The following is a 27,040-nucleotide window of genomic DNA, read 5'->3' on the forward strand; positions in this document are numbered from 1 at the left end:
TCCGGGTGACTTCTGCGCGTGCTCCAGCCGGCGGCAGGAAGGAGCGGCGATTGGTTGAGCAGCTCATAAGTCGAGCGCTGTGATTGGGCGCCGGGGTTTGCGGGGAGAGCGGTTAGGCACTTTGAATCCAGCACCGGTGGCGGCGGCCGCTCGGTTGCGCTGCATTACGGGACTGTCATGTCCTTCCCCAGGGCGCCGTTGCGGCGCTTCAACGACACCGCGGGTGAGTCCTGCCTGCCGGCGCTTGCCCTGCCCGCGGGCTGAGCGGGGCCGCCTGCAAAACGGGGGGAGCCGGGCGGGGCTTGCTTTCCTCCGGTTCTTTTTTCCTTTTATTTCACTTCAGTCGTCTCCCCCTTCCTGGCAGAGCGGCGCGGCGCTATCTGGGTTGATTTCAGGTCCGCCCGCACCTCGGTGACGGGAACGGTGGCGCTGTAACGTGCTCCCCAGTGGTTGTTGGGGCCGGACCCGCTCCGCCTCCTTCAGCTCCTCCTCGTGACCCACAAACACTGCCCGGCGCAGCCTCGCTGGTGCCGCCTCACGACACGGGACCCTTAGAGTTTAACGTGTAGTTTGTAGGGGCAGGTTTGGATGGGGATGATCTGGCTGGTTGGACTATTTCGGCGGTTCTCAACCTATTTAATACTGTTTGTAAACCTCAATGGCCAGTCCTGCCCTGCTGTCCCGAACCCCCAGTGTGGGGGTGTGTGTGTGTGGGGGGGGGGGCAGCAGCTTCTTACAGGCTGGAACAGTGCCAGCCTATAAGGGAAAAGCTGCAGCTTCCCACGTTTCTCTCCGTTAAAGAAGAATCTATTTTTCAAGTTTCTTCACAACCCATTCATGTGTTCTTCCGACTTGCTTTTGGGCCGTGACCATGGGCTGAGAAACACTGGCCTAGATGACCTCTGTAGGTCCCTTCCAGCCCTGCTTCTCTGATGCTATGACTTGTCTTTTATTTGTGCCATACTCTTGCAAGAGAGGAAAACTTTTCAGCAGGATGAACTTGAAGGGTGTCTTAACATGGTGGGGGGGAGGCACACTTTAATTAGAACAGCTTCAAGAGCCACTCTAATTAAAGCACCCACTGCATCTGATGTTTTCAGTATCCTGCACTTCAAAATGGCACCAGGGGCTCTAACTAAAGCTCATTCGGGCTATTTTGATGCATGCATGGGGATGGTGGATACACAAGATGTGGAGGATGCTGGAGTAATTCCAGCACAGTAAGAGCAGCATCTCCGTACATCTACAGGCACCCGAAGGGGCACTGAATACATCTGTTCATAGTGACAACCCATCCACAAACTTAATTCTCCCTGTCAAGTTATCTCAGTGTTCTCTGCTGTGCCAAACATCACTTTGTGGTTTTTTTAATTTGCATCCCGTTGCTAGGGTCCCATGAAATCGATTCCTCAGATGCTGTAAGAGGCCCTATGCTCTCTGACAAATCCCACTTCAGAAAACAGAAAGGTAAGCAGTGCCATGGCTTGACACTTGGCAAACTTTGGAAGTTTTGGAGATCTTGCGAAACGGAAATTGTAAGTGCTCAAATGCTGCTGTTTTTCTTTTTTCAGTGTTTTGAGATTTTTCAGTGTTTTGCTTTTTACTCCATGATGATTGCTGATTATTAGATGGCTGCTGACAATTTGAAAGTGTGCTTCTTTGTATCTCTTTCCCTGGTGGCTTTTCATGCATCTGCTTCACTGATTTCTTCCCACGCCCCCCCCCACCCCTCTGTAATATATTTGCAGTAATTTTTTTTTCTTTTGAAGTTAGCCCCTCATTGCAGTGTAGCAGTGTGAGTATGGACAGGGAAAAATAAAACAACTTTTAGAATGGACTACCCATTGGTTGGACCAATCTGATTCTTGTAGTGCCCAGAAGTATAAGGCTGGTGTATGCACTTGCTGAATGTAGACTAGTAAAAATAAGTAGACTTGGGATTTGAGGTGGATAAACTCAAAAAAAAATTTCCTTCTCCCCTCTTCTCCCCCCACCCAATGGTTTGCTTCTAATCTCTTGATCTGATTAAACTTTCTTTTCAGGGACAATGGAAAATCAGCAGAATCTGAACAGTGAAAATATGTCTTCTCCCACTCCTAGAAGAAAGTTCCTTTCTCTTGCAACAGTGGTAAGATTCTATTTGCTATGCCAAAGGTTCCCATACTTTCTTATTGTGTACCCCTTCCAGATTTGCAAACTGCCTGCATACCCCTACCAGCATATGTTTTAATCCCTTAAATGTTAATTATTATTTTAATGAAAATTAAATATTCCGTTACACAATTTATTCCATGTAGATCCCAGAGATGTCTTGCATATCCCCAGGGGTATGTGTACCACAGTTTGGAAACCCCTGTTCTATGCCACTGTTTGCACTATTGCCTGAGTAAGTGGGAGACTGGAGCTGGAGAGCTGCATGCTTCTTCCTGGGAAGGAGCAGGCAGTGAACAGCAGTTCAGGTGCTGCTTCTCCTTAGTGTGTGGGGTGTCTCAGAACACCCAGCCTCTGTGCACCCAGAAGCATAGGTCTAGGAATAGAATCATAGACAATTTAGTTTGCAGGGGACCTCAGGAGGTCTTGTCCAACCCCCTTGCTCAAAGCAGGACCGTCTCCAACTAGATCATCCCAGCCATGGATTTGTCTAGCCAGGTTTTAAAAACCTCCAAAGATAAGAGTGTCTGCAACCTCTCCAGGTAACCTGTTCCAGTATTTTATTACTTTCCCAGTGAGAAGTTTTTTTTCTGAAGATCTGACCTAACTGTCCCTTGCTGCTCCTTGTTCTGTCATCTGCCCCTACTGAGAATAGTCTAGCTCCATCTTTTTTGTAACCAACTTTCAGGTTGTTGAAGGCTGCTATGAAATCCCACCTCAGTCTTTCTCTTCTCCAGTTCCTTCAGCCTTTAAATAAGCCCAGTTCTCTCAGCCTCTCTTCATAAGTCATGTGCCTCAGCCCCTAACCATTTTCATTGCCTTCTGCTGAACTCTCTCTAATTTGCCTACATCCTTTCTGTAGTGGGGGGGACCCAAAACTGGACACAGGTCTCCAGATGTGGCCTCACCAGTGCTGAATACAGGAAGAGAATCACTTTCCTTGATCTGCTGGCAATGCTATTAATGTAGCCTAGTATGCGGTTAAGCTTCTTTGCGACAAGGGCAACTTATTGGCTTATATTCAGCTTATTGTCCACTGAAACCCCCAGGTCCTTTTCAGTAGAGCTGCTGCTTAGTCAGTTCATTGCCTAACCTGTAGCAGTGGATGAGATTGTTCTGTCCTGTGTGCAGGACTTTACACTTCTCTTTAAAACACTGGATTAGTTCAGAGGACCAGTTCAAAATAATACCTGAAAATCCATGTGTACTTTTGAAACATTCAGGCAAGCTTAATCTGTTCTAAACTGGCTTGTACAACTACACTTGCAATTTAAACAACATTTATAACAGTCTGTTAGGCGTGTTCACATCCATTTGTGTAAACCAAATTGCTGTACCACAGGGGAGAGAATACGTGATTTTTAAGTGCAGGGGTTTTTTTAAACTTGAGCTAGTAAATTAAGTGCTTTTGGGCACAGGGAAAGTTCTGAAAACAAGACTTGAGCTTTAGGCTTTCTATATGATGCATGAATCAACTGTCGTAAGGAACCATATTTATTTTATGCTGCTTCATGCTTGCCAAGTATCTCATTTTTCACATTCACCCCTAATAGTTTATTTTGAGCAATGTCCAAAAAACCTTGCAATAGAAAAATCTACCGGACCTTAAAATGGTCTGTGCTTAGTTTTGGTTGCTCAAAGATAAAGATGTGTAATTGTCAAATGCTTTTCTCTGTAGTATAAGACTAGATGTTCTCCTGAATGCTGTCCTATTTAATCATTCCTTGTCCTTTTGGCCTAATGATATTGTGGCAAAATGTTTTACAGGTTAATTACTTGATTGGTGTCTTTAGGAACGTTAGTACTTGAATGCTTTCAGTTTCCATGTTGTTATATTCCACGGAAATTTCCTTCTGCATCATGAAGCTCATTTCATAGTTTCATAGTTTCTGGGGCCGGAAGGGACCTGAGTAGATCATCTAGTCCGACCTCCTGCCATGGCAGGAAAGAATACTGGGGTCAAATGACCCCAGCAAGATGTTCATCTAACCTCCTCTTAAACACCCCCAGGGTAGGAGCCAGCACCACTTCTCTTGGAAGTTGGTTCCAGACCCTAGCTGCCCTGACCGTGAAGTAGCGCCTCCTGATTTCTAACTTAAACTTACCCTCTGCCAGCTTGTGACTGTTATTACTGGTCACTCCTGGCGGTGCTCGGGGGAACAGTGACTCCCCCAATGCCTGCTGATCTCCCCTGACTAGTTTATAACAGGCCACAAGATCGCCCCTCAGTCTTCTCTTCTGGAGGCTGAACAGGTTCAGGTCCCATAGCCTCTCCTCATAGGGCCTGCCCTGTTGTCCCCTGATCATACGAGTGGCCCTCCTCTGGACCCTCTCCATGCTGTCGACATCCCTCTTGAAGTGTGGCGCCCAGAACTGGACGCAGTACTCCAACTGCGGCCTGACCAGTGCCACATAGAGGGGGAGGATCACCTCTTTGGACCTACTCAAGATGCATCTGTGGATGCATGACAAGGTGCGGTTGGCCTTCCTAACTGCCTCCCCACACTGCTGGCCCATGTTCATCTTGGAGTCAATGATGACCCCAAGATCCTTTTCCGCCTCCGTGCTGAAAAGAGGGGAGTTCCCTAACCTGTAGGTATGGTGCCGGTTGTTCTTCCCAAGGTGCATCACCGTGCACTTGTCTGTGTTGAAACCTATCCTATACTTGTCCACCCACCCTTGTAACCTGTCTAAGTCTGATTGTAGCCTGTTGCATCCTTCCAGTGTGCCCACGTCCCCTCACATCCTAGTGTCATCAGCAAATTTAAACAGGGTGCTTTTTACCCCCTCGTCCAAATCACTGATGAAGATGTTGAACAGTGCGGGCCCGAGGACCGAGCCCTGGGGGACCCCACTGCCCACGTCCTTCCAGGTTGAGAAGGACCCATACACTACCACCCTCTGGGTGCGGCCCTCCAGCCAGTTGGCGACCCATTTGACTGTGTGGGTGTCGACACCACAGCCCCCCAGTTTCTTAATGAGAATGGGGTGAGAGACAATGTCAAAAGCCTTCCGGAAGTTCAGGAAGACTATATCCACTGCTACCCCTGCTTCTAATGATCTGGTGATCTGATCGTAAAAGGCCACCGGGTTGGTCTGACAGGACCTACCACTGATGTACCCGTGTTGGTTGCCCCTAAGCATGCAGTCCCCTGCTGGCCCCTCCTGGATGTGTGCCAGCATAATTTTCTTGAACAGCTTGCCTAGGATCGAGGTGAGACTAACCGGCCTATAGTTTCCCGGGTCCTCCTTCCTGCCTTTTTTTGAAGATGGGGACCACGTTGGCCCTCTTCCCGTCCTCTGGTACCTCACCAGAGCACCACGAGTGCTCGTAAAGCCGTGCCAGGGGACTTGCAATGATCTCGGCCAGTTCCTTTAGAACTCTAGGGTGGAGATCATCCGGACCGGCTGACTTGAATACATCCAACCCCTCCAGAAGCACCCTAACTAAATCCTCGCTAACCCATGGCCCAGGTGTGTCTCCCCTGGGGCCCGAGGGGGGCCCAGCAGGGAGGTAGCTGTTCTGGTCCCTAGTTAGGAAGATGGAGGCAAAGAAATCGTTAAACATGTTAGCTTTGCCGTCTGGTGTGACAACCAAGTTTCCCAACACGTCCTGCAACGGCCCCACGTTACCTGGAACCTTCTTTTTACCCCCTATATATATAAAAAAGGACTTCTTATTGTCCTTAATCTGGAAAGCTAGTCCCAGTTCCATCTCTGCCTTGGCCTTCCTAACTACCCTCCTACATCCCCAAGCAACTACAGAATAGTCCTCCTTGGTGATGACCCCTTCTTTCCATTGGGTGTAAGCCTCCTTTTTAGCAAGGAGACATTCCCGGATGCTTTTGGTGAGCCACGGAGGCTTGTGTGCTCTCCTGCTCCCTTTGATCCTCGTTGGGATTACCTTCCTTTGGGCTTGGAGGATCGTCTCCTTAAGGAGCGACCACTCTCCTTGGACACCTGGCTCCCCTCCCCTCTGGGACCTCAGCGCTTCTCCAACTATCCTCCTTAGCTCGTTGAAGTTTGCCCTCCTAAAATCTAGGGCCGCTGCCTTACTGCATGCCTTTGCCACCTTGCGCTGGAAGGTGAATTCCAGCAGGTGATGATCGCTGTCGCCCAGGTGGTCGAGCACCCGCAGCCCCCTCACTAGGTCATCATCCGTGGCCAGCACTAGGTCCAACAAGGCGTCTCCCCTGGTGGGGCTGTGCTTGTATATTCTCTCAAACTTACCTTGTTTTCCAAAGCCAGTTAGTGGAGTCCTGAGATCTGCAAAGAAGGCTGCCCTTATGAAAGAGCAGAGACAACAGAAGATGCTAGAGAGAGAGGTATGAGCAAGTAACTTAAGAGGGAATGTGGTGGGAGGGAGCATAGTGTGTGTATTCATTAATGGAATGCCGTGTAAGAAACAAAAACTACTGACAGACCTCTTATTTACCATTACATCTGATTTAAATTCAAAGTAGTTGATGAATTGCTGCATATAATTTTCTGAGCAAATGTTTATCAATTCTGGGGCAAATCAACTGAACACTGACTTCAATTTTCTTTGGAGCCTTCTGAGATGCTGCCTCTTGCAACTAGCCTTTCATATAAATGGAAATGAATCCCATGCTGAAATCTCTTCTAGAGAACTCAAAGGCTTCTAGTCTATGTAATATTCACTTGTTGAGGCTTGAGATCTCTTCAGAATTATTTGGTAAGGCTGGGAGCAGTGAAACATTTCCCATTAATATCAGGCCATATCTGATACGTCATGAGCAAAGAATGTCCTCCTACCACTTGCTCCAGATGTGCATTTTGGCCCATGCTGTAGGTTTTTTGCCAAGACTAACTGAATTTTTACTAGGTGAAATAAATTTCACGATCTGGATAGTGAAAACCAAGCTACTGAAGTGTAAAGGATATACAATCTATTGAGTTTAAAGACAAGTGAAGTGCCTTTAGCTCTGTGTCCTTTACCTGATCTTTTTAACAGTAAAAACGAATATATCTTGGGGAATAATGAGAACAAAACAAGCATAACTGGAAATATTAACTGTGGAAAAAATAACTAAGAAATAACTCTTTTTAGATTCGTGGATTAGTGAAAGAACGTGGAGAGCAGGATAAAAAGCTTCTAGCTCTAGAGGAGGATCTCACAAAGATTGAAGCAAAATTGACTGTTGCAGTCCGCGAGAAAACATCTCTCATGGCTAATGTTGCTTCACTTGAAAAGCAACTTCTTGAGCTAACAAGAACCAATGAACTACTAAAATCAAAAGTAAGTAGAATAAGTAGCTGCATGGGCAGCTGGTGCTTCCTGAGTCAGTGGGGGCACGTGCCCGTGGAGCAGCCAGTCGGAGATGGGGGGTGGGATCCCCCTGCAGCCAATTGCGCTGACTGGGCACACCACTCATGCTTCCCAGAAGTGCCGGCAGCACTTCTGGCATCCACTCACCAGCTGGCACTGTCAGGGGGGCACCAGCACTTTCTCCTGTCCTCCCCTGCCCGTCACCTAAATAGGGAGCACTGGCTGTCAGGGGGGTGCATGTGCACCCCCCTCCACATCACCACTGAGTAGCTGCTTGTTTATATGGGACAGTTGTTTAGATGTAATAACTTCCATGCCAGGAATCTGTATCTATATCACAAGCATTGTTAATGTTTGAGTCTCTTCTGCCTGTGGGCCTTATCTCTTAGATGGGGAGTATAAAGTGGAAGAGTTCACAAACGGAAGCATACATTTGTATGAATGGACTATATGGCAACACAGTAGGAATTTTAATAACTTCAGCAAAATCAAACAAAGGGCTAGAAAGGACCTTGGTCATCTAGTCTCTTGCTCTGTGCTTAGGCAAGATCAGCTCTACTAAAATATTCATGGAAGTTGCTCATCTTTCTCCTCTGTAGGTAATCTTTTTAAGTTCTTGATTATCTTGGAGAGGACTTCATGATAACAACCTAAATCTTCCTTGTGGCAATTTTTAAGACCATTGCTACTTGTCCTATTCCCATTGCACATGAAGAACAATTTTAAATCCTCCCCTTTGCAGCAACGTTTTACACATTTAAAGGGAGCTTAATGCAGACTACAAAATTAACTTAACATTTCTGTTGTGCTTGCTCACTCACTTGTCCTTGTTTTTCTCATGTACCTTAATCCCAGTTACAAGGTTGGGGTATTTTAGGTGTTATTGAGCCTGTGGGGCAGGTGTATAACAAGTCTGCATTCCAAAAAATGAGACGTCCCATGAATACTTTTAAAAAATACTTTATTTTTCAGCAGGCTGGCAGAGTTCATCATGAAGTAGAGGTGAGGGAGGGCAGGTATAAGGTTACAAAGTAGCAAGTGAAATCCTGGCTCCACTGGAATTACATGAGAAAGTTGCCCTACACTTCAGGATTTATGGAGCTAGGATTTTCACCCACTTTCTTTTAAACCAGTGATCCTCAGTCGGTGCCACGGTACCCTGGGCTGCCTCGATCCTTTTGAGGATGCAGTGGGGTGCCACACAATAGTACTGTTAAGTGTGCCCCGGGCCCTTTCCTGGCCATGTGGCCCAAGGCTCCATGCAGCTGCCACTGGAGTCTAGCCAGGTTTCTGGAGCCTAGCGCAGCTCTTTTGCAGCCTCCCAGGCTCTGGGCAGCTACAGCAGTGGTGGGCAGGCTTCAGCCAGCTGCACCAGAGTCCAGAGCCCTGGTACCACCTCTGTGGCGCCAGTGGCTGCACACGTGTACCTTGGGATGCATAGCCAGGAAGGACCTGTGGCAGTGCAACTCCAGCCTCACCCTTGCTGCCAGCTTGCAGGTAGGTGTGTATGCATCTGCCACCAGCAATGAGGACCGGACCCCTTGGCTCCCTCACTGCCTGCCTTTGGCATGCCGAGTCAAGGCATGGGTGGAGGCTGGGATGTGTTTGGCAGTCCAGACAAAAATGTTGCTGATTATAATGAAAGTCGTTCATCAGGATTGATTACTTGCTTGTGTTGACTCTGGTTTTAGGAATACTCTGAATTTATTGCTTCAGGTTTAACAGCAAGGTCCGTGCCAGCAATGTGGGCTAGCTAAAATCATGGGGAAGTAGCACTCAAAGGGACCTCACAAGGTGATATACTCCTATCGAAGTTCAGTATGAAAAATGGACTTGGTTAAATATAAAAACTTTCATAGAACTCTCTCATTACATTGCATGACTTAAATGAGAAATACTATAAAACTTTATAACCATATAGCCATTTGCTCATGGCTTGTCCTTTAAAGCAATTGTACTATGTGCTGTTCTTCACTTGCAGCTTAAGCCAGCTTTGGAAAAAGCTAGGAGCAAGATATGTGTCTAACTATTGTCTTAGTGGGACATCAGTACTAGGGACTACATGCAGAAGAAGACTAATAAACGAACATGTAAATTTGTTTTAATTTTAACTTAAACACTTCCCTGTTATCTCTAATCAAGTTCTCAGAAGATGGTACACAGAAGAAAATGAGCAGCCTTTGCATGGAGTTGATGAAACTCAGGACCAAAATGGATGCAAAGAATAAGGTAAGTTACAGTAATGAAATGGCTGACACTGATCCCTCTTGGAACAAAAAAACAGTGCGACTTGTAGACTAAATGAATTACACATTACTTGAATGTGATAGGCTTTTCTAACTCCCTTGCAGGAGGAGGTTCCCTACTCTTCTATACGAAACTGTAAAACTAGCCAGTTTAACTAGTTTCCTAAGATTTTCAATGCAATCTATACCAGAAGCAAGAATGGAATCCCGGTAGTGTAGAGGCTTAGATTTTCTTTGTATTTAGCTACTTCTCAGAATAAGTTGTGCCTGGTGGTTTGACAGTTTTTGTCACTTTTTCCATATGTTGCAGGAACTGTTAATGGATGCCTGATGCTTCATAGGCATTTTGAGTTAGAAGTCCCAGTTTGGCACAGCTATAGGCAGTTCTCATTAGTGTTAAATTCTGAATAATGGTGAATAGCATTTGGTGTGAGCTAGATAAGCTTCTACTGTACCTGAGTAATGTAACTTGCTGGTTACATTTTATGCATGTAAATTCCTTTATATCTATTAATCAATATATAATTGTTTTTGTTTTCACTTTTTAAAGAATGTACTTGCAAAGCAGGAAGACATGGAAATGAAGCTACAGGCAGCCCAGAAGAATCTAGAGCAGTCTAAAGGAAAAGTAGCACAGTTGAAAGAAAAACTGTAAGTGTTAAAAAAGATAATTATCTTCAGATTTCACTCAGATTGCTGTTTCTTATACTTAATGGTGGGACTGTAATATGGCAAATGTAAGCAATAAATTGGCATTCAGAAATTGTTCTTGGGGGTAAAGATACTCGAACCAGGAAGTTTGACTAGTTGCTAGTAATTGTATTACCTTATTACCAAAAGAGTAGCTGTACAAACTCATAGAGGTGCACTGATGCATTGGTCTGATATCGGATCAGCACTGATATAGTAAGTTTTCTTTATATCAGAAATCGGCCATATCAAAACCAATGATAATTTGGCTGATAAATGGCCTGTGCATGCGCACAGCCTCAGCATAACACTGGCGGCGAGAAACACAACCTGGCGGCTTGGAGAGCTGCCTCCAGCTGGTAAGTCTGGTGTGGTGGAAGGGGATGGAGGAGGGAAGGGGCTGGCAGGCAGATCAAGGCCCCCACAGTGAGGGAGGATGTGGAGCAGGGGCTGGGGAAAGCACTGCCCGAGCGGGTGTGGCACAGCCATGGTTTGGGGGGTGCTGGGAGGAGGGGACCGGCTCCTATCGCTGTGCACTGCTAGTCTGGGAGCCACTGGTGTGGTGGCTCCCACCACTCATCTGGCGGGTGCATTTCTCCAGATCTTTATGGGATGGGCTGGGTCTGTGCCAAGCTCTTCTGGGGGGGCTGGTCTGGGAAGGGGTTACAAGGGGAGAAGGGGCAGCAGCCACAAATTCTCCATAGCCCCTTCCCAGAGCAGCCCCACCCCACTGGGAAGACGGCTTGGCTCAGCACCAGCCTGCCCTGTGCAGATCCAGGGGCACATGCACCCCCCGCCCTCCCAGACAAGTGCCAAGAGCTGCCGGATGAGTGCTGAATGAGCTGTGGCTCCGTGCCGCACCTGCCCTGGCTGGGCAACATTTGCCCCAGTCCCACACCCTCCCTTCCCCTCCCCTTCCACCATACTAGTCTTACCAGCTGCCAGGCTGGGTATTGGAAATCATATTGGTATCAGCCAATATGCCTCCTTAAAAATCGGCTATCAGTATTGGCTGCGAAAAACTCTCTGTGCACCCCTACCAATTCAGGGTGGGCCTAATTTTAATAGTAGGTGTATTTTTACATACTCGTACTTGACAGTTGCTGTCCCTTTCATCTTGATTTTTTTGTTAAAGGACAAAATATTGTATATCCTATGTATATACTATGTCTTCCAGCTCATATCAAATAAAGCATCCTTTCCTTTACTAGCACAATACCTTTCTCTGTCAACTAAAGGCTCACTTGCTCACTCTCACATATATAGAGAGAGTACCTTTAGTTCACAGAGAGCGGTATCGTGCTAGTAATTTTTTTTTTATAATATAGGTAGCCCTTTGTCAGCAGGAGTTAAAGCAAGCTTAGCATGTGTGGTTACATAGGAGTGATGGCTTAATTTTGTTAGGCACTGGACCCAAACTAGAGATTTCAAGTTGCAGCAAGAAAAGTTCAGGTTTGATATTAGGAAGAATGACTTACTAGGAAGGTAGTAAACACTGGAACAGGTTATTCAGAGAGGTAATAGAATCTCCATCCTTGGGGCCTTTTAAGACCCAGCTAGATGAAGCTTTGGCTAGGATGATCTATTTGGGGATGGTCCTGCTTTGAGCAGGAGTTTGGACTAGATGACCTCCTGATGTCCCTTCCAACCCCAAGTTCAATATGTGGCTGAGCTATTGACTTCTTGTGCAACTTTGCATGAATTGTTTGATTGTACCATATGCCACCATTTCAGTAAAATGGGGAATGTACACAGGCATTCTGAGTATTGCCTGACTTTGAGAAAAGAAATTCTGTCACTCCCAACACATTCTGAATGCATGCCAGTTTTGGTGTCCTTGTAGATGTAGTCTGGTGTGAGATCCTTTGGCTACCATAATATTAGAAATGCATAGGTAGAGAATGCTCTAGTCATAAGTTGTCTTGAGCTTTGAGCTGCTCCTAAATATTTGACAGCTGTCATACATGTACACTATCTACATTTATTTCAGATCTGCCTCTGAGAAAGAGAAGATCGAAGAAAAGTCTGATACTGAGAAACTCTTGGAATATATTACAGAACTCAGGTAACAAACCTATGTGGCTTAGAGTCTGGCTGGCCAAGTAAAATATCAACAAAATTTAAGCATTATTTAAAGACTTGAGACTAAATGTTTAATGGTATTTGTAAATGGGTTAACTTGCACAAAAAATAAACATATGTTTCCCTTCCATAAGAAAGGATCATCAAATAATTGTATGAAAAGTTTAGTCCTTTTCTTTAGTTTTGTGAATTTTAAACATGTTGAAATATTTTGACTTAAGCAAAGTTTCTTCTTTTCAGTATTACTTATGCAGAAATTATTCAGTTTCCTCTTTATGCTAGAAAGAGTTTGGTGTCTAGGTCAAGGAAACTTGACCTGCTGGGAAACGATCTCATTTTCATGACCCTTATTCAAGGGGTAACGGTATGAGTTTTGGAAGCAACAAAGGTGCATTACTAGGAAGCCGGAGAGATAGTAGAACAGAGCTTTGTGCTTTCATGCATTTGTCCAGACATTAAGTCAACTTGGATCTATGTAAATCTGAGATGGATCTAGTCTTATTAGAGAAGGGGTATAACTCAGTGCTGCCACACAACTTGGTGTAGAGGAATGCTGTAAAACCTGTGATTCTTCTTCCCTGGGGTGGGGAACGAGGGAGGTATCAACTCTATAGCTTAGTTAGTTGGACTTAACAGGTGTAGCATCATAGTACAAAACAAGATAGATATAAATCAGTTTGGTTTCATTTAAAATAATTTTGTTTCTTTATGACAACCTATGTTATGGCTTAGCTATTTAAAATGTGTGTATTTGTTGTTAGGTCAAGAAATAGCTAACAAAAATCAGTAACCAAATACTTGATCCAAATTTGTTTCAAGCAAATCAACTCCTGCAGTTGGGTATTTTGCATACAGAGTGAAAAGAGAATATTTTGCTTCCACTAGGTTAGTCATGGCTGAAAAAATAAAGACTGTTTTTCTTTTTAGTCTCTGAATAACAATGCAGTGAGCAGATGAGACCTGTTGGTTCTAAAACAAGTCTTGAAGTATAGAAACAATTAATTGAAATCATAAGGAGCCTTAACTGCAGCTTGATTTAGATTTTCTGGATATCTTTCTTACTGAATACATTTAAGGCAACTGAAAACTTAAAGATGTGAATTAAAATTAACTGAATTTCAGTTCCTTCTAAATGTCTTGGTACAAATCACAAGTGAATTCAGTAGAACTAAGAAATTAATTGGCTGCCATTTTTAACATAATGCAAATGTAAAATAAGGATCTGAATAAGTATTCAACTATATAACTGCTTTAAATAAATGTGTATAACATGTGTTTTAACATGATATACTACTACATTATAGCTGATATACGTAATCATAAGTCAGCATGTCTTAACAGTTACCAAATTAAAAATGTGTCCTGAGGAAAATAGCCAAAATGCAAATATAAAAACAAAATTAAAATTGACTGAAATCAACTGACAGGGTTTTTAATCTAAATTCTAGTTCAACTGCTAGTTCTGATTTAAATTAATCCATCCTGTTGCATATTGTGCCAGTACATAAACAACATTTTTAAAAATGCATTAGTGATAAACGTCTGGATTTTCTCCTACAGCATTATTGCAGAAGAGGCAGAGAAGTACAAACTAGATGTTGTCCATATGGAGAAGATGCTACTGCAGAAGGACCAGGAAACTGTAATCCTAAAGGATTCCCTTAAAGCCAGAGAGGAGGAGTTGTCTAAACTCATTAAAGAAGTAGGTGCAAGATGCCAGCTGCTTGAACAAGAAAAAGGTATTTCAGTTTGATGTGTTGTGAGCTGGGGCATCAGTTTCTTGCACATCAAAATTAACTAGAGTTTATCTGGTGAGCTTCTAATGCTCCTTTTTAAAAAAAAAATTCTTTACATTCAAGTTTGAACATAAAGGCCGATTCCAATGAGTATTCATTCTTTATCAAGAACTAATATATTCCCTTGGCAGGAGGTAAAATGCAAGGAAGGATTGCTAAAGGAAGTATGGGTAGCTATGTAGTTGCTCTTCGTTCCACATAAATTAAGTGTTCCCAGTCTACCAGAATTCTGATCTGGTAGCTGCTGGGTTGAGACTTATTCTCTAAGCAACAACACAGTACAGCATTTTCATAATTCCTCATTCCCATATATCACAGTATCTTCTGAGGCAGATTTCCATGGTATCTTTAAGCTTCCTTGTTCCTTATCATTAATGGTAAATATTGTCTTCTCAAACTTAGGGTAAAGGAATTTTCAGATGAGAAAAGCCTCATTTAGCCCAGGTAGGGGGAAGTAGTTTTAAATCTACTATGAAGGGGGAGTATCACAAATGCACTTCAAATGCAAAAATGATTTGGGGGCTCTTTCCTGCTGAGATGTTTGGTCTCATTTTGATTTAACCAACGTTGTGCTTGGTGTTTTATCATTAGATTTTTAAAAAGCTGTATTCACTTGTAAAATTCATACCATTGTATGGGTTATGTTATGCCATGCATAACCATTGTTGCAACTGTATCATAGCTTAATCAAGAAATTATAGCCAGCTCACTGCTAATAGAGATGGGCAAGAGAGGAGATTCAGGGACACCTTGAAAGCATAATCTGAAGAAATACTATATTAACATCAGTACCTGGGAGACTCAAGCACTGAATCCCCCTCAGTGGTACTGTAAAGTAAGACAAAGTATTGATCATTTTGAATTGATCACTGTAGAAGCATAAATGAGACAAAGGGAAAGAGCTGTGATCTGACAATTCCAGGATGAAAGAGGTGATCCTGGTGCTGTTTGTCACTTCTGCAGCCAAACAGGTGGATCTCAGCTCAGTTTCCTCAGTCATCTACAGTTTCCTGAGTGCCTTCCCTAATTACTAGAAAAATGTTTGAGAAATTGCTACCACTGCTGACAGTTAGTTATTTACATGTCAAAAATCTGTGGCGTGCATGCCTAATGAACAAAGGATGCTGTTAAGTATCATTGGCCAATCATTTGGCATGTAAAATCGATAAGGCATGTAAAAGTGTATTATTGGGTTGAGCAACCAAAATATTGGAAGAAGGGTGGCTTGGAGGTCCTTAGGAGAAATCTCTTAGGTATGAGGATGCTATTAGACAAGGGATGTCTTTGGATTTTCTTCTGCCTTGTGAGGGGAGTCCAGGCCCCTGGCTAAAAGCTGATAGAGTCAGTAGGGAAGCTGATCTTTAGAAATGCTGAGAAGACTAAAGCAATGGTTCCCAACCATGGGTTGTGACCCAGATCAGGGTTGCGGGGGCAATGTTAGTGGTGCCGCACACAAAAGACGACCCATGCTGGGAGCTCTCCTGTCCCTGGGCTGCTGCCGCTGCGCTCTTCTCCCTGCAGTTGGTTGTGGGGAAAAAAAAGCTTGATAACCACTGCTTTAAAGGACTACAGTAGTCTGGAAAGAAGGTGGGACATGTTACCACTTAGTTTGGAGGCAGAATGAAAAAAACAACAATTACAGTAGTTTTTTGCAGGGGGGGGGTGGAAATGGGAATTTTTTTCTTCTCTATAATAAAACTTTTTGCTGTTTTCTTGTATTATGGCTTGCCAATGGGAAAATATAATGTTGAAACAAGGGATATTCCTGATGTGCCTCTTTTGTAGAGGGTACTCAGACATTGGAATGACCCCAAGGGGAGTCCTCTCAGACATGGGAAGGATTCCCCTGTTCCAGCTATGGAATCTGGTGTAAGGGCAGGTTGATCTGAGGCTTGTGGGAATGATGAATCATCCTGCAAGAGACTAAGTCTGCTTGAAACAAGAAGCAGGACAGTGTAGGAAACTAGTACCTGGCTACAGGGTCCTTCCAGAACCTCAAGACTGCACTAACAGAGGCATATAGGGCACAAATCTTTATTTCTCTAAGATTGATATATTGATAACTTATTTTTTATAGAGAAACTCTTCACTGAGAACCAAGAGAAAGAGCAAAGTATGACTGCTGAAATAGAAAGCTTGAAAGAGAAACTAAATTTAGAGGAGCAAGAACACCAAAAGCTGCAACAGAAACAGGAGGACACTTGTTCTCTGCTGCAACAAGAGAAGGTAGACCACATAAGGACCTGATCTCATGTAATGGAAAGCACTGAATTTCTCTGGTGGTTAAACTTAAAACATAGGACAAAATATACTGGCAATTTAGAGTTTGTCTATGTATGGAAAACTAGCCAGCATATCTATAGTGGCATAGCTAACTTGGAAGGGAATCATACTTATTTTGGAAACATTGGAGATGTTGCACCTCTCCGGAGATGTTACAGTATCATAATTATAGCAAAGTAGTTAGCTATGTCAGTTTGTCTATGTTTAGGATAAGAGCTTATCTTTGCATGAAACATAATGTGGATGGATAAATTTTGCTTAGTAAGAAACTGGTAGATTCTACAATTATGCACTCTGTTCCTGCAGGAGTGTTCTGCTTCTGTGCACCAGAAGCTGCTCAAGTTTCAAGAGGAGGCGACAAATGAGCGGCAACTCCTAGAAAAAGAATTAGAAGAAGCAGTGAATGAGCTGGATAAACTGCATGCTAAGGATGAAAAGGCTGAAAAGATGGTGAAATACCTGGAACAAGAGAGCAAATCCAGAGCTGAAGAGCTAGCACAGATAAAAGCAAACCTCAAAGGGTCTGTGAAAACAGTAACTTTTAATTGCTTTTAATCAGAGAAATAGAAATACTAAACTAAGCTATTGGAAAGTGAGTGTATAAACATGGTCAAACACTCAACCTGATAGAGCAACAGGTAAACAAGATCTAAGTAGATCACTAAAATCTTACTTTTCTAATATATAGGAGATGCTTACTAAATCAAACTATTTATTTACAGGGAAAATGTTAAGCCATGAATTAGTTTTATTCTTTGCCACTTGGTTTCTAGACTGGAAATTGAATAGGTATAAATTAAACTGTCAGACCCAACTAATTTTGGAGGAAGAAAAATAATGGCAGAGAACGAAATCTAAGGTTTCTGTACACAAACATACACATCTTAACAAGTCTAATGAGCTACATTTAGCTCTAAAAATCTGTTTTTGTATGCAGAGTTTTGTTGTGGGGAAAAGTCTGGAATGAGTTTAAGCCAAGTTGACTCAGACTTGTCAGCAAGGGTTTTTTTTACCACAAGCACTCTACTCCAGTGTAAAAAGAACCACATCCTACAGACTAGAAATTTAAAACAGTAGCTAAGGAAACTTAAATCAAAACTGCTAGAAAGTTTCATGTTGCTTGCACTCATGAAATTTGGTGCCAATATATACAGGTAGATAAAACTTGGTTTGGATGACGTATAAGAGAAAGCTGAAAGAGCAAGCCTTTTCCTATAGCCATTACAACTTAGACTCTGGGACAGAATGGTAAATTCTTTTTTCAGGAAGAATGTTGAGCTTCAGAGAATCAGTGACTTGCATAACAGTGCCATGAGCCAGTTGCAAGAAGAGCACAGCAACACACTTCGTAAACTTGGGGAGAAGATTGCTGAATTTGAAAGGTACTTGAAAGTCTCATGTTTCCTGTGTAGTTTGAAACAAAGTATGTTGCTCTCTTATTCAAATCATGTCTTATTTAGACATTAACATAAAACTGTTAGTGGCTATTACTCCATTGTGATGATGCTCATGAAGAATGTTCTGACATGTGGTTTATTGGGGAAACTGTTGGTTTCACCTCAAGATGCAAATACTGTATTTACTCAGAAATAAGACAAACCCTCCTAATAATTACATTCTCTATATGGAAAACTTATGAATGTGTTATGATTTTTCCAGGCATAGAAACTATTATTGAAGGTATCCCTGAATTTTCCCCCTCCCATTACTACAGCAGAGAAAATTCAATCTGTGGACTCAGGTGGCCCATTCTTGCCCTCTGCTACGCTCCGCCTACCCCTTTGCCTCCTCTCCCAACTTCTTCCTGCTGTAGCCCATGCCTGGAATTGGGTGTTCTTCTCGCACATCCTGGGAATCTTCCAAAAATGTATATGCAGATGAGGTGTGGGACCACCTGGTCTGGCTCCACTTCACGATCGCAGGTCTGTAATAATCCATAAACATGGCATAGGACAACAGATGGGGCAACAGAGCCTCTTATCTAGATATGTTTGGTGATGTTTGCCAGACATTTAAGGCTGGTGAAGAAACAGAAACCATTGGAAGTGAGATTGAAATGTGCTGCTTGGCTGTGGGAGTGAAGAGGAAGTTGAAAAGTATTTATTGTAGTGGTTTACTAACAGTTGAAAAAATCAGTGTTGAGGGGACTGAGCACAATGGATACAATATCTTATCCATTGTGGATGGACTGCACTTAACCTATCCTCATGGTAGGTTCCCATCAGTATGTTTGCCCAGAATGGGGCATGTGTTTTACAAGCATGCTCAGTGTGGGCTGCATTCATAGATTTCATAGACATTAGAGCTGGAAGGGACCTCATGAGATCATCTGGTCCAGCAACCTGCCCAAGGGCAGGAAGTCAGCTGGGTTCAGAGGACCCCAGCAAGATAATCATCCAAACACATCTTGAATGTGTCCAGAGTAGGTGCTTGCACCACTTCTGGTGGAGACTTGGACAGTAAGTTCTTCCTTATGTCCAGTCTAAAACAGTCTTCCAGCAGTTTGTGACCATTGGACCTTGTTTTCTGTAGGGGAGCCTTGGTGAACAGATGCTCTCCAAGGTCCTGATGTCCACCCGTGCCTGTCAACCTCTCCTCATATGGCCTGCTCTCTTGACCTCTTATTATGCACGTAGCTCTCCTCTAAACTTTCTCAAGCTTCTCCACATCCTTTTTAAAGTATGGACCCCAGAGTTGGATGCAGTAAAGAGTACTGGTCTGAGTACTGAATCCTGAGGGATGTCACTGGTCACCATATGGTATGGTTCCATCAAAAATCACTCTCTGGGTCTGACCGTGGAGCCAGTTCCTGAGCCATTGGACCATAAGGTTGTCAAGGCTGCAATTCCTCAGTTTTGCCTTGAGGACATCATGGGAGACCAAGTCAAAGGCATCTGTGAAATCCAAGTAAATGACATCAAACTCTTTACCCCTGCCCCTGCATCTAGGTGATGTCACCTGGTCATAGAAGGAGATGTGGCTGCTCAGGTGTGACCTACCCGAAACAAAGCCGTGCTGGCCGTCTCAGAATGGTACCTTCTGTCAGCCTGTTGTTGACGGGTTCTTTGATAATTTTTCCAAGATCTTACCAGGGATTGAGGTCAAACTGATTTGGCCTGTAGTTCCCTGGCTCTTCCTTCCTACCTTGAAGATAGGCACCATGTTTGCCCTCTTCCAGTCTTCAGGAACCTATCCTGAGTGCCACAAGTTCTCAAATATCCATGCCAATGATCAGGCTATGATGTCGGCCAGCTCTTTTAGCACTCTTGGGTGCATTCCAGCAGGGCCCACTGATTTACGGATGTTCAGCCTCCTAAGGTGTTCTCCCACAAGTTCTTCACTAAATGTAGGTGTGTGGTCACCCATACTCTTGTAGTCCTGTGTCCTGTCAGGCAAGGTGACCCCCTTGGGCTGATGGAAAACCGACACAAAATAACCACTGAAGAGATTAGCTTTATCCTGGGTATCGGTTGTCAGCTGCCCCATTTGATTCAGCAGAAGTCTAATGTTGCCCTTATTTCTCTTGATGCCCCGTGTATCTGAAGGACTTTTCATTGTCCTTGATTCCTATAGCCAGTCTGAGCTTGGTGCCAACCTTAGCTTTTCTGGTTTGTTCCCTACAGGTGCAGGGAGTAAATAAAGTACTGGTAGCAAGATGAAACTTGCTTATGTTGCAAAGTATTTTAAGATGATTTAATATACAGTCAAATTGTCATCTTAAAACTTTATAAGATGGTGAGGACAAGAACATGCTTGTGGGTTTAAGTTGTAGGATAAGAACTCTTATGCCAATGTATTAGTTGTAGGGAGCAACTAAACACATTAGTTCAGCATGCAGTTACACATGATAAATTAGACTTGTTTCATTGTGCATGCTGCCATCGAAGATTAAACCTTACCTGAAGCACTTAAAGAGAATTGGAAAAATACAATGTTGGTGTGCATGGGGGGTGGGAAGATTCTTTTCCAAAAGGTCTTCTAGCCAACATTCAGCTCTTAGAAGAAATAAAACTTGACAGCAGTAATAGCTCAATACAGAAGATACTGTTAATTTAATTCCTGACCTTCTGCTAATTCCTGCCGGAAAAAATTGTGGACCAAGCCTTAGGGTTCTGTTTCTACAGGACTGATAATTGCCTATCTTGCCTACTACAGCTCTAACAGTCTGTTAGATCTAACAGTCTCTTGTATCTCAAAAACATCTTGTATCAAAATTGTAGCAAATAAACCCATGGTGGATTTTTAATTTCCTCAAGAGATTTGAACACTGAAAAATACAGGCTGTGACTCATGTAACATGCTTACTGCAATTCTGTTTTCATTCTAGTTACAAGTTATCTATGGCTGAAGAAATATCTAGTCTCCAGCTGGAGAATATATCTCTGCAGGAGAAAGTAGCTGAACTGAAGACAGTCAGTCAAGATACCCAACAGCAACTGCAGGAGGTAGAACATGCTAAAGATAAAGCTAAGGAAGAATATGCAAGGTATGGAACTGAATACTCCTTAAACTGAGGAAGGTACATATGATGTATTTATGGCTTGCTGTTTTTAACAAGAACCACAAATAATGATGCTGTAATGCAGGCCTGGTGGTGGCCTGTGGGTTGTATGCAGCCTGCAAGTAGTTAATTTGCCACCTGTATGCATCATCCCCTTGGCACCATTTCCCCCTCTGTCCCTCTTCCTTTTGCTGCAGCCTGGATCTCTGGGTTCCCGCTTTCTCTGCCTGCTTCCAATTCCGGCCTCTGCCCCTAAGGGCAGGCTGGTGCAGCCAGTGAGGAGCCAGGGGGGCTATGCAGCATGTGACCCCTGTTGCTCAGAAGTTGGACAGTTCTCCTGTCATATATTTTGTGCTGTGGAGTTGGAGGGTAGACCCACATGGAATCTGAAAATGGTTTCATGCAGAATCCAGAAGACTGTCTGTACTTATGGGGAAATCAGTCAGTGCAGTTGAGTCATAAACACTCTTCCAATAGTTTAAAAATCCTTCCATAACTTGATCAGTGGGCCTTTTTTTTCTGAGACATCACAAGTATTTAACTGCCACCTCACAAACAAGCAACAAGCGGTTTGCCCCAGGTTAGTTAAAACTGGCCACAGCTAGACTCCCACACAACTTAATTGTACAATTAAAAGTATCAGTGACCTACTGAACCAAATAGATGTGATAATTATGTATGTCTTAACAGCCAGTATTAGAATACAACCATCAAATAGATCTTTAAAGTACCACAACTCTTAAAGGACATATTGAATCCACCTGCTGTAGATGTAGCTTCCAACAGACACAACCTGGACAGTGCTGCAGACTACATCTGAGTCACTGGCCAAGAGAATGGAAAACAACCTTGAAGTTTGGTCCATAAATAAAAATAACCACCACACATTATTTTTGGCAGAAATTAGCAGAAGGCTTCTGTCATTGCTAGGAACTTCCACATCATCTGTTGAGATAAATTGCTATCTAGTTCTCGACTCTCCTGGGGCCTCTGGAGCATCCTGGATTTGGGGGGTGGTCTGCATCAAGAGCTCACTGTGCATCTCCACTGTTGTGAGAGCCATGTGTATGTGTTCACGCATGCACTAGGTGTGGTGTTTTTTTTTCATGCTGAATTCCCTAGGGGTCTTAAGCTGAACATGGAAATAGAGGGCAGGTGAAATCTGCTTTCCTTTCTACTGGCTATGCAGAACTGGGCACTAGTAATCCTGCTGTCACCTCTTAGAACTTTTCAAAATAGCAGCATGATTTTATTAATCCAACTTCTGCAATTTGAGATCCATTCCTCAGACTTCAGGTTACTTTATGTGGATCAAACCTTTTTCATTAATTTAAATCTAGTCTTATGGCATACTACAATAGAACCTAATATCGGGCTTTAAAATACAGTAGGTAAATCAACACTAACTTAAGCCTCACGGTGTTTAAGGCTTGAGGTCAGGCTACATTTAAGCTAGGGGTGTCAAACTGAGCGACGCAGGGCCAGCCCATAGGCCAAATTGGGCCCAGGTGCCCTCATCCTACATTCCTTGATCTCTGCTGCATGTGGCATCCCCTAGTTGGTTCAGGACTGCACTGCATGCGTCTCCAGTCTGAGACCCTGGGTGCATGGGGCTTGTGGGCATCATGTGCAGTGTGGGTCCTGGGCTAGCTAGAGCAGCAGTTGTGTGCAGCATGGATCCCAGAGTGGCCAGAATGGACACTGAGTTCATATTAAAATATAACAAACTAGTGTGAATTTGGGCGTCAACTTTAGCTTTTCATGGAGGTTAAAGCAATTCCTGCTGCCTTTATTTAAGGATTTTTAAGAACAAAATGTTAGTATTGTCTTGTATAAATAACTCAATTACACTTTTTCTGTCCAAGCTGACTAGCTATTTGTTGAGGCCCGCAGAGTAGGTAGCAATTTCTGGTTCTAATAGCTGATTAAAATGTTGGACAACTACTAGACAGAAAGCACTAACTTCAGTTAAAAGCTAACTGAGCTGAACATTCCTTCTTGTAAACTTTACTTAAAAAGTTTCTAGAATTATATTGCTTGTTCTCTCCTTAAAGAGATACTGCCTGAATTATTGCAATAAAGACTGTAGAGTGAACTAACTGTATCCCTGAACTCTCATGTACTCTGCTTACTCGGACAATGCTGCTAGTGTTAACATTCAGACAACTCTTAGCAAATGCTGTTAAGGCAGGAGACAGCGAGACAATCTGACAGTAGTTCATTATCATTTTCTCCTTCCCAGAATGCTTCTGGATGCTCAGACAAAGTTGGCCTTAAAAGAAACAGAAATAAAAAAAGCTAATGAATTGTACAATGCACAGATGACTAACCTTCAGGAGAAATTGGAAGAACAAACTGAAGAGTTAAAGAAACAGCTTGAAGCAGAGACATCAAGGTAAATCCTGTTTCAAACAGTTTATGGTAATACACCTAAAACTAGATTCATTATAGGGGAGCTCAGCAGCATTCTGTTAACTGCAAAAATACAATTCCCTTGTGTATCTTTATTCAGGAAAACTATAGATGAAAATGTGGCAGCTGGCTTGAAAGAAGAGATACAAACCTGGCGTACTCTCTATGAAGACTTGCATAACAAAACCAAACCTTTTCAGGTTAGTCCCTTGGTTTGGTTCAAAACAGTATTTGAAACTTGGAGGTTTTGCATCATTGTGTAAGTCAACTGTTAAGATGCTAGGTCACTTTCATCTGGCATAATACAGGTTTACTTGATTTTATGCAGGTTCTGCATATGCAAATTTACTCTTATGCAATGACTCTTTTTATACTCAAAATTTGTTATATGTGAGGTAAATTCACACTTATGCAATTAGCACAGGTGCTGCGCCCCCCCCCCCCCCCCAAGCAGGTAAGTCTGTGGGTGGAAGGGAAAGGGCCCTGGGGCCAGGGCCCCATTCGCCCCGACTTCTCCTGCAGCTGCTTTGGGAGTGGCTGATGCCAGCTGCCTGCAGATGCTGGGCTGTACCATGTCCTGAACCCCCCTGGGGTTCCAATTGTCCACACTCAACCCAGCTCCTAGGCTGCTCCATATCATAGTGCAGGCAGGTGGTGTCAGCTGCTCCTGGGTTTGCTGCAGCAGGAGCTGGGGTGAGTGGGGACAAGTAGGGCCCCAGGGGATTCGTCATGGTGCAGCCCAATGTCTGCAGGTAGCTGGCATTGGCTGCTCCTCGGGCTGGTGCAGCAGGGACTGGAGTGAGTGGGGAGAAGCGGAGGCCCTGGGCTACAGCAGGGAGCAAAGTGGAGGGAACTGTAAGTGGGTGTGGGACGGGGAAGGTGGTGCAGCTCTTACTGCTACATGCACCCCCATAGGGCTGCAGACTGGGGGGCTGCACCAGGCTCTTCCCAGGGGTGTGTACCCTCAGATCTGCTGCAGGCTGGGGTTGGCAGCACTGCACTCTTCCCAGTGCTCTGCAGCGGCACTGGAATAGCAGGAGCAGGCTACAGTGAATTGTGGGGTAGCAGCAGCCCCCCTCCCAGTGCCGCTGCCCACCGCAAACACTGGGAAGAGCCCAGTGCTGCCGCTGGCCCCCACCTGCAGCAGCAGCCTGTTCCTAGTCCTGTATGCACATCTGGGGGCAGGTGCCCCCTGGGAAGAGCCTGGTGCAGCCCCCCAGCCTGCAGCCCTCCTGGGGTGCATGTAGCAGTAACAGCTGCACCCCCCCACTCCACACCCACTTAGAGTTCCCTCTGCTTTGCTCCCTGCTGCAGCCCTAGGAGTGGTTGACAGGCTGCGCTGCACCCCTCCCCCCGCCCCTTCCCCAGTCTCACCCTTATTCCCTCCCTCACCATAATGGGAACGTATCCCTATTTCCTTCATTATAAACTGGGTTCCCTGGGTTATGCAAATTTGATTTATGGAGTTTTCTAGGAACACATACTGCATAAATTGAGGGGAAACCTGTACTTTCCCAACTAAATACTTAGGTTACAATTTAAGCAGCTACGTATCCCTTTCCTAATCATGGGTTTCTTAACTAAGCTGCAGTTTAAGAGGAAAGGCTAACTATTTTCTACCTGAAACTGAAACAGCAATATGTTGAGTTCACTTATTGTAAGATCTTTCACTCCAACTTTATTTCAGCAACAGCTAGATGCATTTGAGGCAGAGAAGAATGCCCTCCTGAATGAACATGGTACAGCCCAAGAAGAACTAAACAAACTAAGTGATTCATATGCTAAACTACTGGGCCATCAGAATCAAAAGCAAAAAATCAAGCATGTTATGAAATTAAAAAATGAAAATATCCAACTTAAACAGGTTTGCCAGCTTTCATAAGTTTGATAAGCACCCCATAAGCGTAACATTGATTCCCCCAAACCAGTATGTCACTTTTGTTGTAGACTTCAGCATCCTAAAACTTCCACATAAGTTCGTTAACACAAAGTTAAGTTCCACTTGAGAGGGCTTTACTATAGTTGGAATAAATTCCTTTAATCCAGAGATTTCTCTACTTTGAGTTAGTGGACCTTTAATAAAAAATATTTCAACTTGGCCTCTAGTATAAATGTGTCCCCACACAAGACTGTTGTAGAATAATTGCATTTTCTTAGCAAGTGTTGTAAAATACTAGGACCTCCCCAAACATTTTATTTTGGCAAGAAAAACTATGGTATGTTAAACTGCTATGGCCTTGTTGGATGTAAATAATTCATTAAAGCTTCCAGGTGCCATAAAGTTTAGTGTTCTGTAGCATCCTAATTTTTTCCTACTTTTACAAACTTGGATATGTCTATGCATGTATTTCTAAACCTTTTAAAGTATTCATGTTTGCTATTTCAGGAGGTTTCAAACTTGCGTACACAAGTAGCTAAGGAAAAACAAGCTCACAAAGATCTTCAAGACCAACTACATGCAATACAGGGCATCAAGCGTTTTGATCCTTCTAAAGCTTTCCAGCATGATAGCAAGGAAAATATTGCTCCCAAAACTCCTTTTAAGGAAGGTGAGTGTGGGTTTTCAGTTGATAGTTGTATGGAACTTTGTCTTGAATTTAGCCAAAACAAGACCTTGGAGGTTTTATATTAACTGCCCTCTGTGTTTGAGGTGAAATGGCAACTCAACTTGTCGGAATTCAGTAATGGCATAGAATACTGAGTTGTAAAGTTAAGTGTGTTCTGTGGTGAACAGTGAACACAAGTGCTCATTGCAGCTTCTCTGTTGCAGGTAATAGAAGTTAAATATGTATACTTGCCAGGAAACTTAGATGTTACAGTGAAGATTCAAGCAATCACGCTATAAAGTGGTGAAAAATGGAATTTGTACGTTGGGTCAAATATGAACATTTACAAAACAGCTTAACAAAGACTTTATTTTAAAATAAAAAATCAAGTGTTGGATTTTAAAGTAACCATGTATGCTAGGTTATACCCTGGCACATCTAAGGCTGTGGATAATTATGTACTTCAAAGAGTTCCTGGTCAGCTACCTCTTCACTGTGTGGAACAGGGTGGTGTCAAGTCAGCCTAAACTACTTAAGTACTTTGTTTTGTTGTTGTGCTTAACAGTGTAAGGTGGAATTTATGGCCCTGCAGAAGAACAGGTGGCTTAAAAAGGTGACAGCTGTAGTACATGAAATAAACATAGCCTGTTTTGATCCAAAATTGGCTTGGTCTTGGTGTGTCAGCTACTTAACTATCCAGGTATTCTGTTTGTGTGTCTTGTTTCACATGCGACTCCTAAAACAAAGAACAGATGCAAAATCAAGTTGCACAGTTGATCACTGGACAGTTTCTAGTGTGGTCCACATCAGCAAAAAAAGACCACATAACTAGTATTTTTAGGACAAGATGTTTCAGGCATTGATTTTTTTTAAGGAGGTCTTTCTGGTCAAGTTCAGTACAATCAGGTGAGGGTGGGGAAATCTTATTTGGCTTGTCTATTTTCCCAGCTCTTGGAGTACATGGTTTCTTTCTCAAAATACATCAGTCGTGCACAAATGTTAAACTCTTCAGTCTTATACCCCTTCGATTTTTAAACATATGA

At 43.4% G+C, this 27,040-nt stretch overlaps 1 protein-coding gene across 3 annotated transcripts; it reads left to right on the forward strand.

The window, feature by feature from the left end:
• The first annotated feature begins 30 nt into the window (after window positions 1-30).
• On the forward strand, window positions 31-26,666 carry HMMR (hyaluronan mediated motility receptor). 3 transcript variants are annotated; one of them, XM_090064166.1, is made up of 18 exons: window positions 37-223; window positions 1,390-1,467; window positions 2,043-2,128; window positions 6,396-6,476; window positions 7,223-7,411; window positions 9,584-9,670; window positions 10,238-10,338; window positions 12,368-12,442; window positions 14,020-14,198; window positions 16,333-16,481; window positions 16,845-17,059; window positions 17,804-17,920; window positions 20,866-21,024; window positions 23,282-23,434; window positions 23,552-23,651; window positions 25,139-25,315; window positions 25,838-26,000; window positions 26,222-26,665. In XM_090064166.1, the coding sequence occupies exons 1-18, from the start codon at window positions 178-180 to the stop codon at window positions 26,233-26,235; spliced, it is 2,169 nt and encodes a 722-aa protein (XP_089920292.1). In that variant the 5' UTR covers window positions 37-177; the 3' UTR covers window positions 26,236-26,665. The 3 variants fall into 3 exon arrangements, with proteins under 3 accessions (XP_089920294.1, XP_089920293.1, XP_089920292.1); XM_090064168.1 differs by lacking the exon at window positions 25,139-25,315 and having other exon boundaries at window positions 31-223; window positions 26,222-26,666; XM_090064167.1 differs by lacking the exon at window positions 1,390-1,467 and having other exon boundaries at window positions 36-223.
• Window positions 26,667-27,040: the final 374 nt, after the last annotated feature.

Source organism: Crocodylus siamensis, chromosome 10, assembly GCF_052110815.1.
Source record: "Crocodylus siamensis isolate JL-2025a chromosome 10, ASM5211081v1, whole genome shotgun sequence".
In the NCBI taxonomy this organism is placed as follows: Eukaryota; Metazoa; Chordata; order Crocodylia; family Crocodylidae; genus Crocodylus; species Crocodylus siamensis.

Coding starts and splice junctions, on each gene's coding strand:
- HMMR (XM_090064166.1), top strand. CDS start 178: ATGTCCTTCCCCAGGGCGCCGTTGCGGCGCTTCAACGACACCGCGG. Junction 12,443..14,019: donor GAATATATTACAGAACTCAG/GTAACAAACCTA, acceptor TTTCTCCTACAG/CATTATTGCAGAAGAGGCAG. Junction 14,199..16,332: donor GCTGCTTGAACAAGAAAAAG/GTATTTCAGTTT, acceptor TATTTTTTATAG/AGAAACTCTTCACTGAGAAC.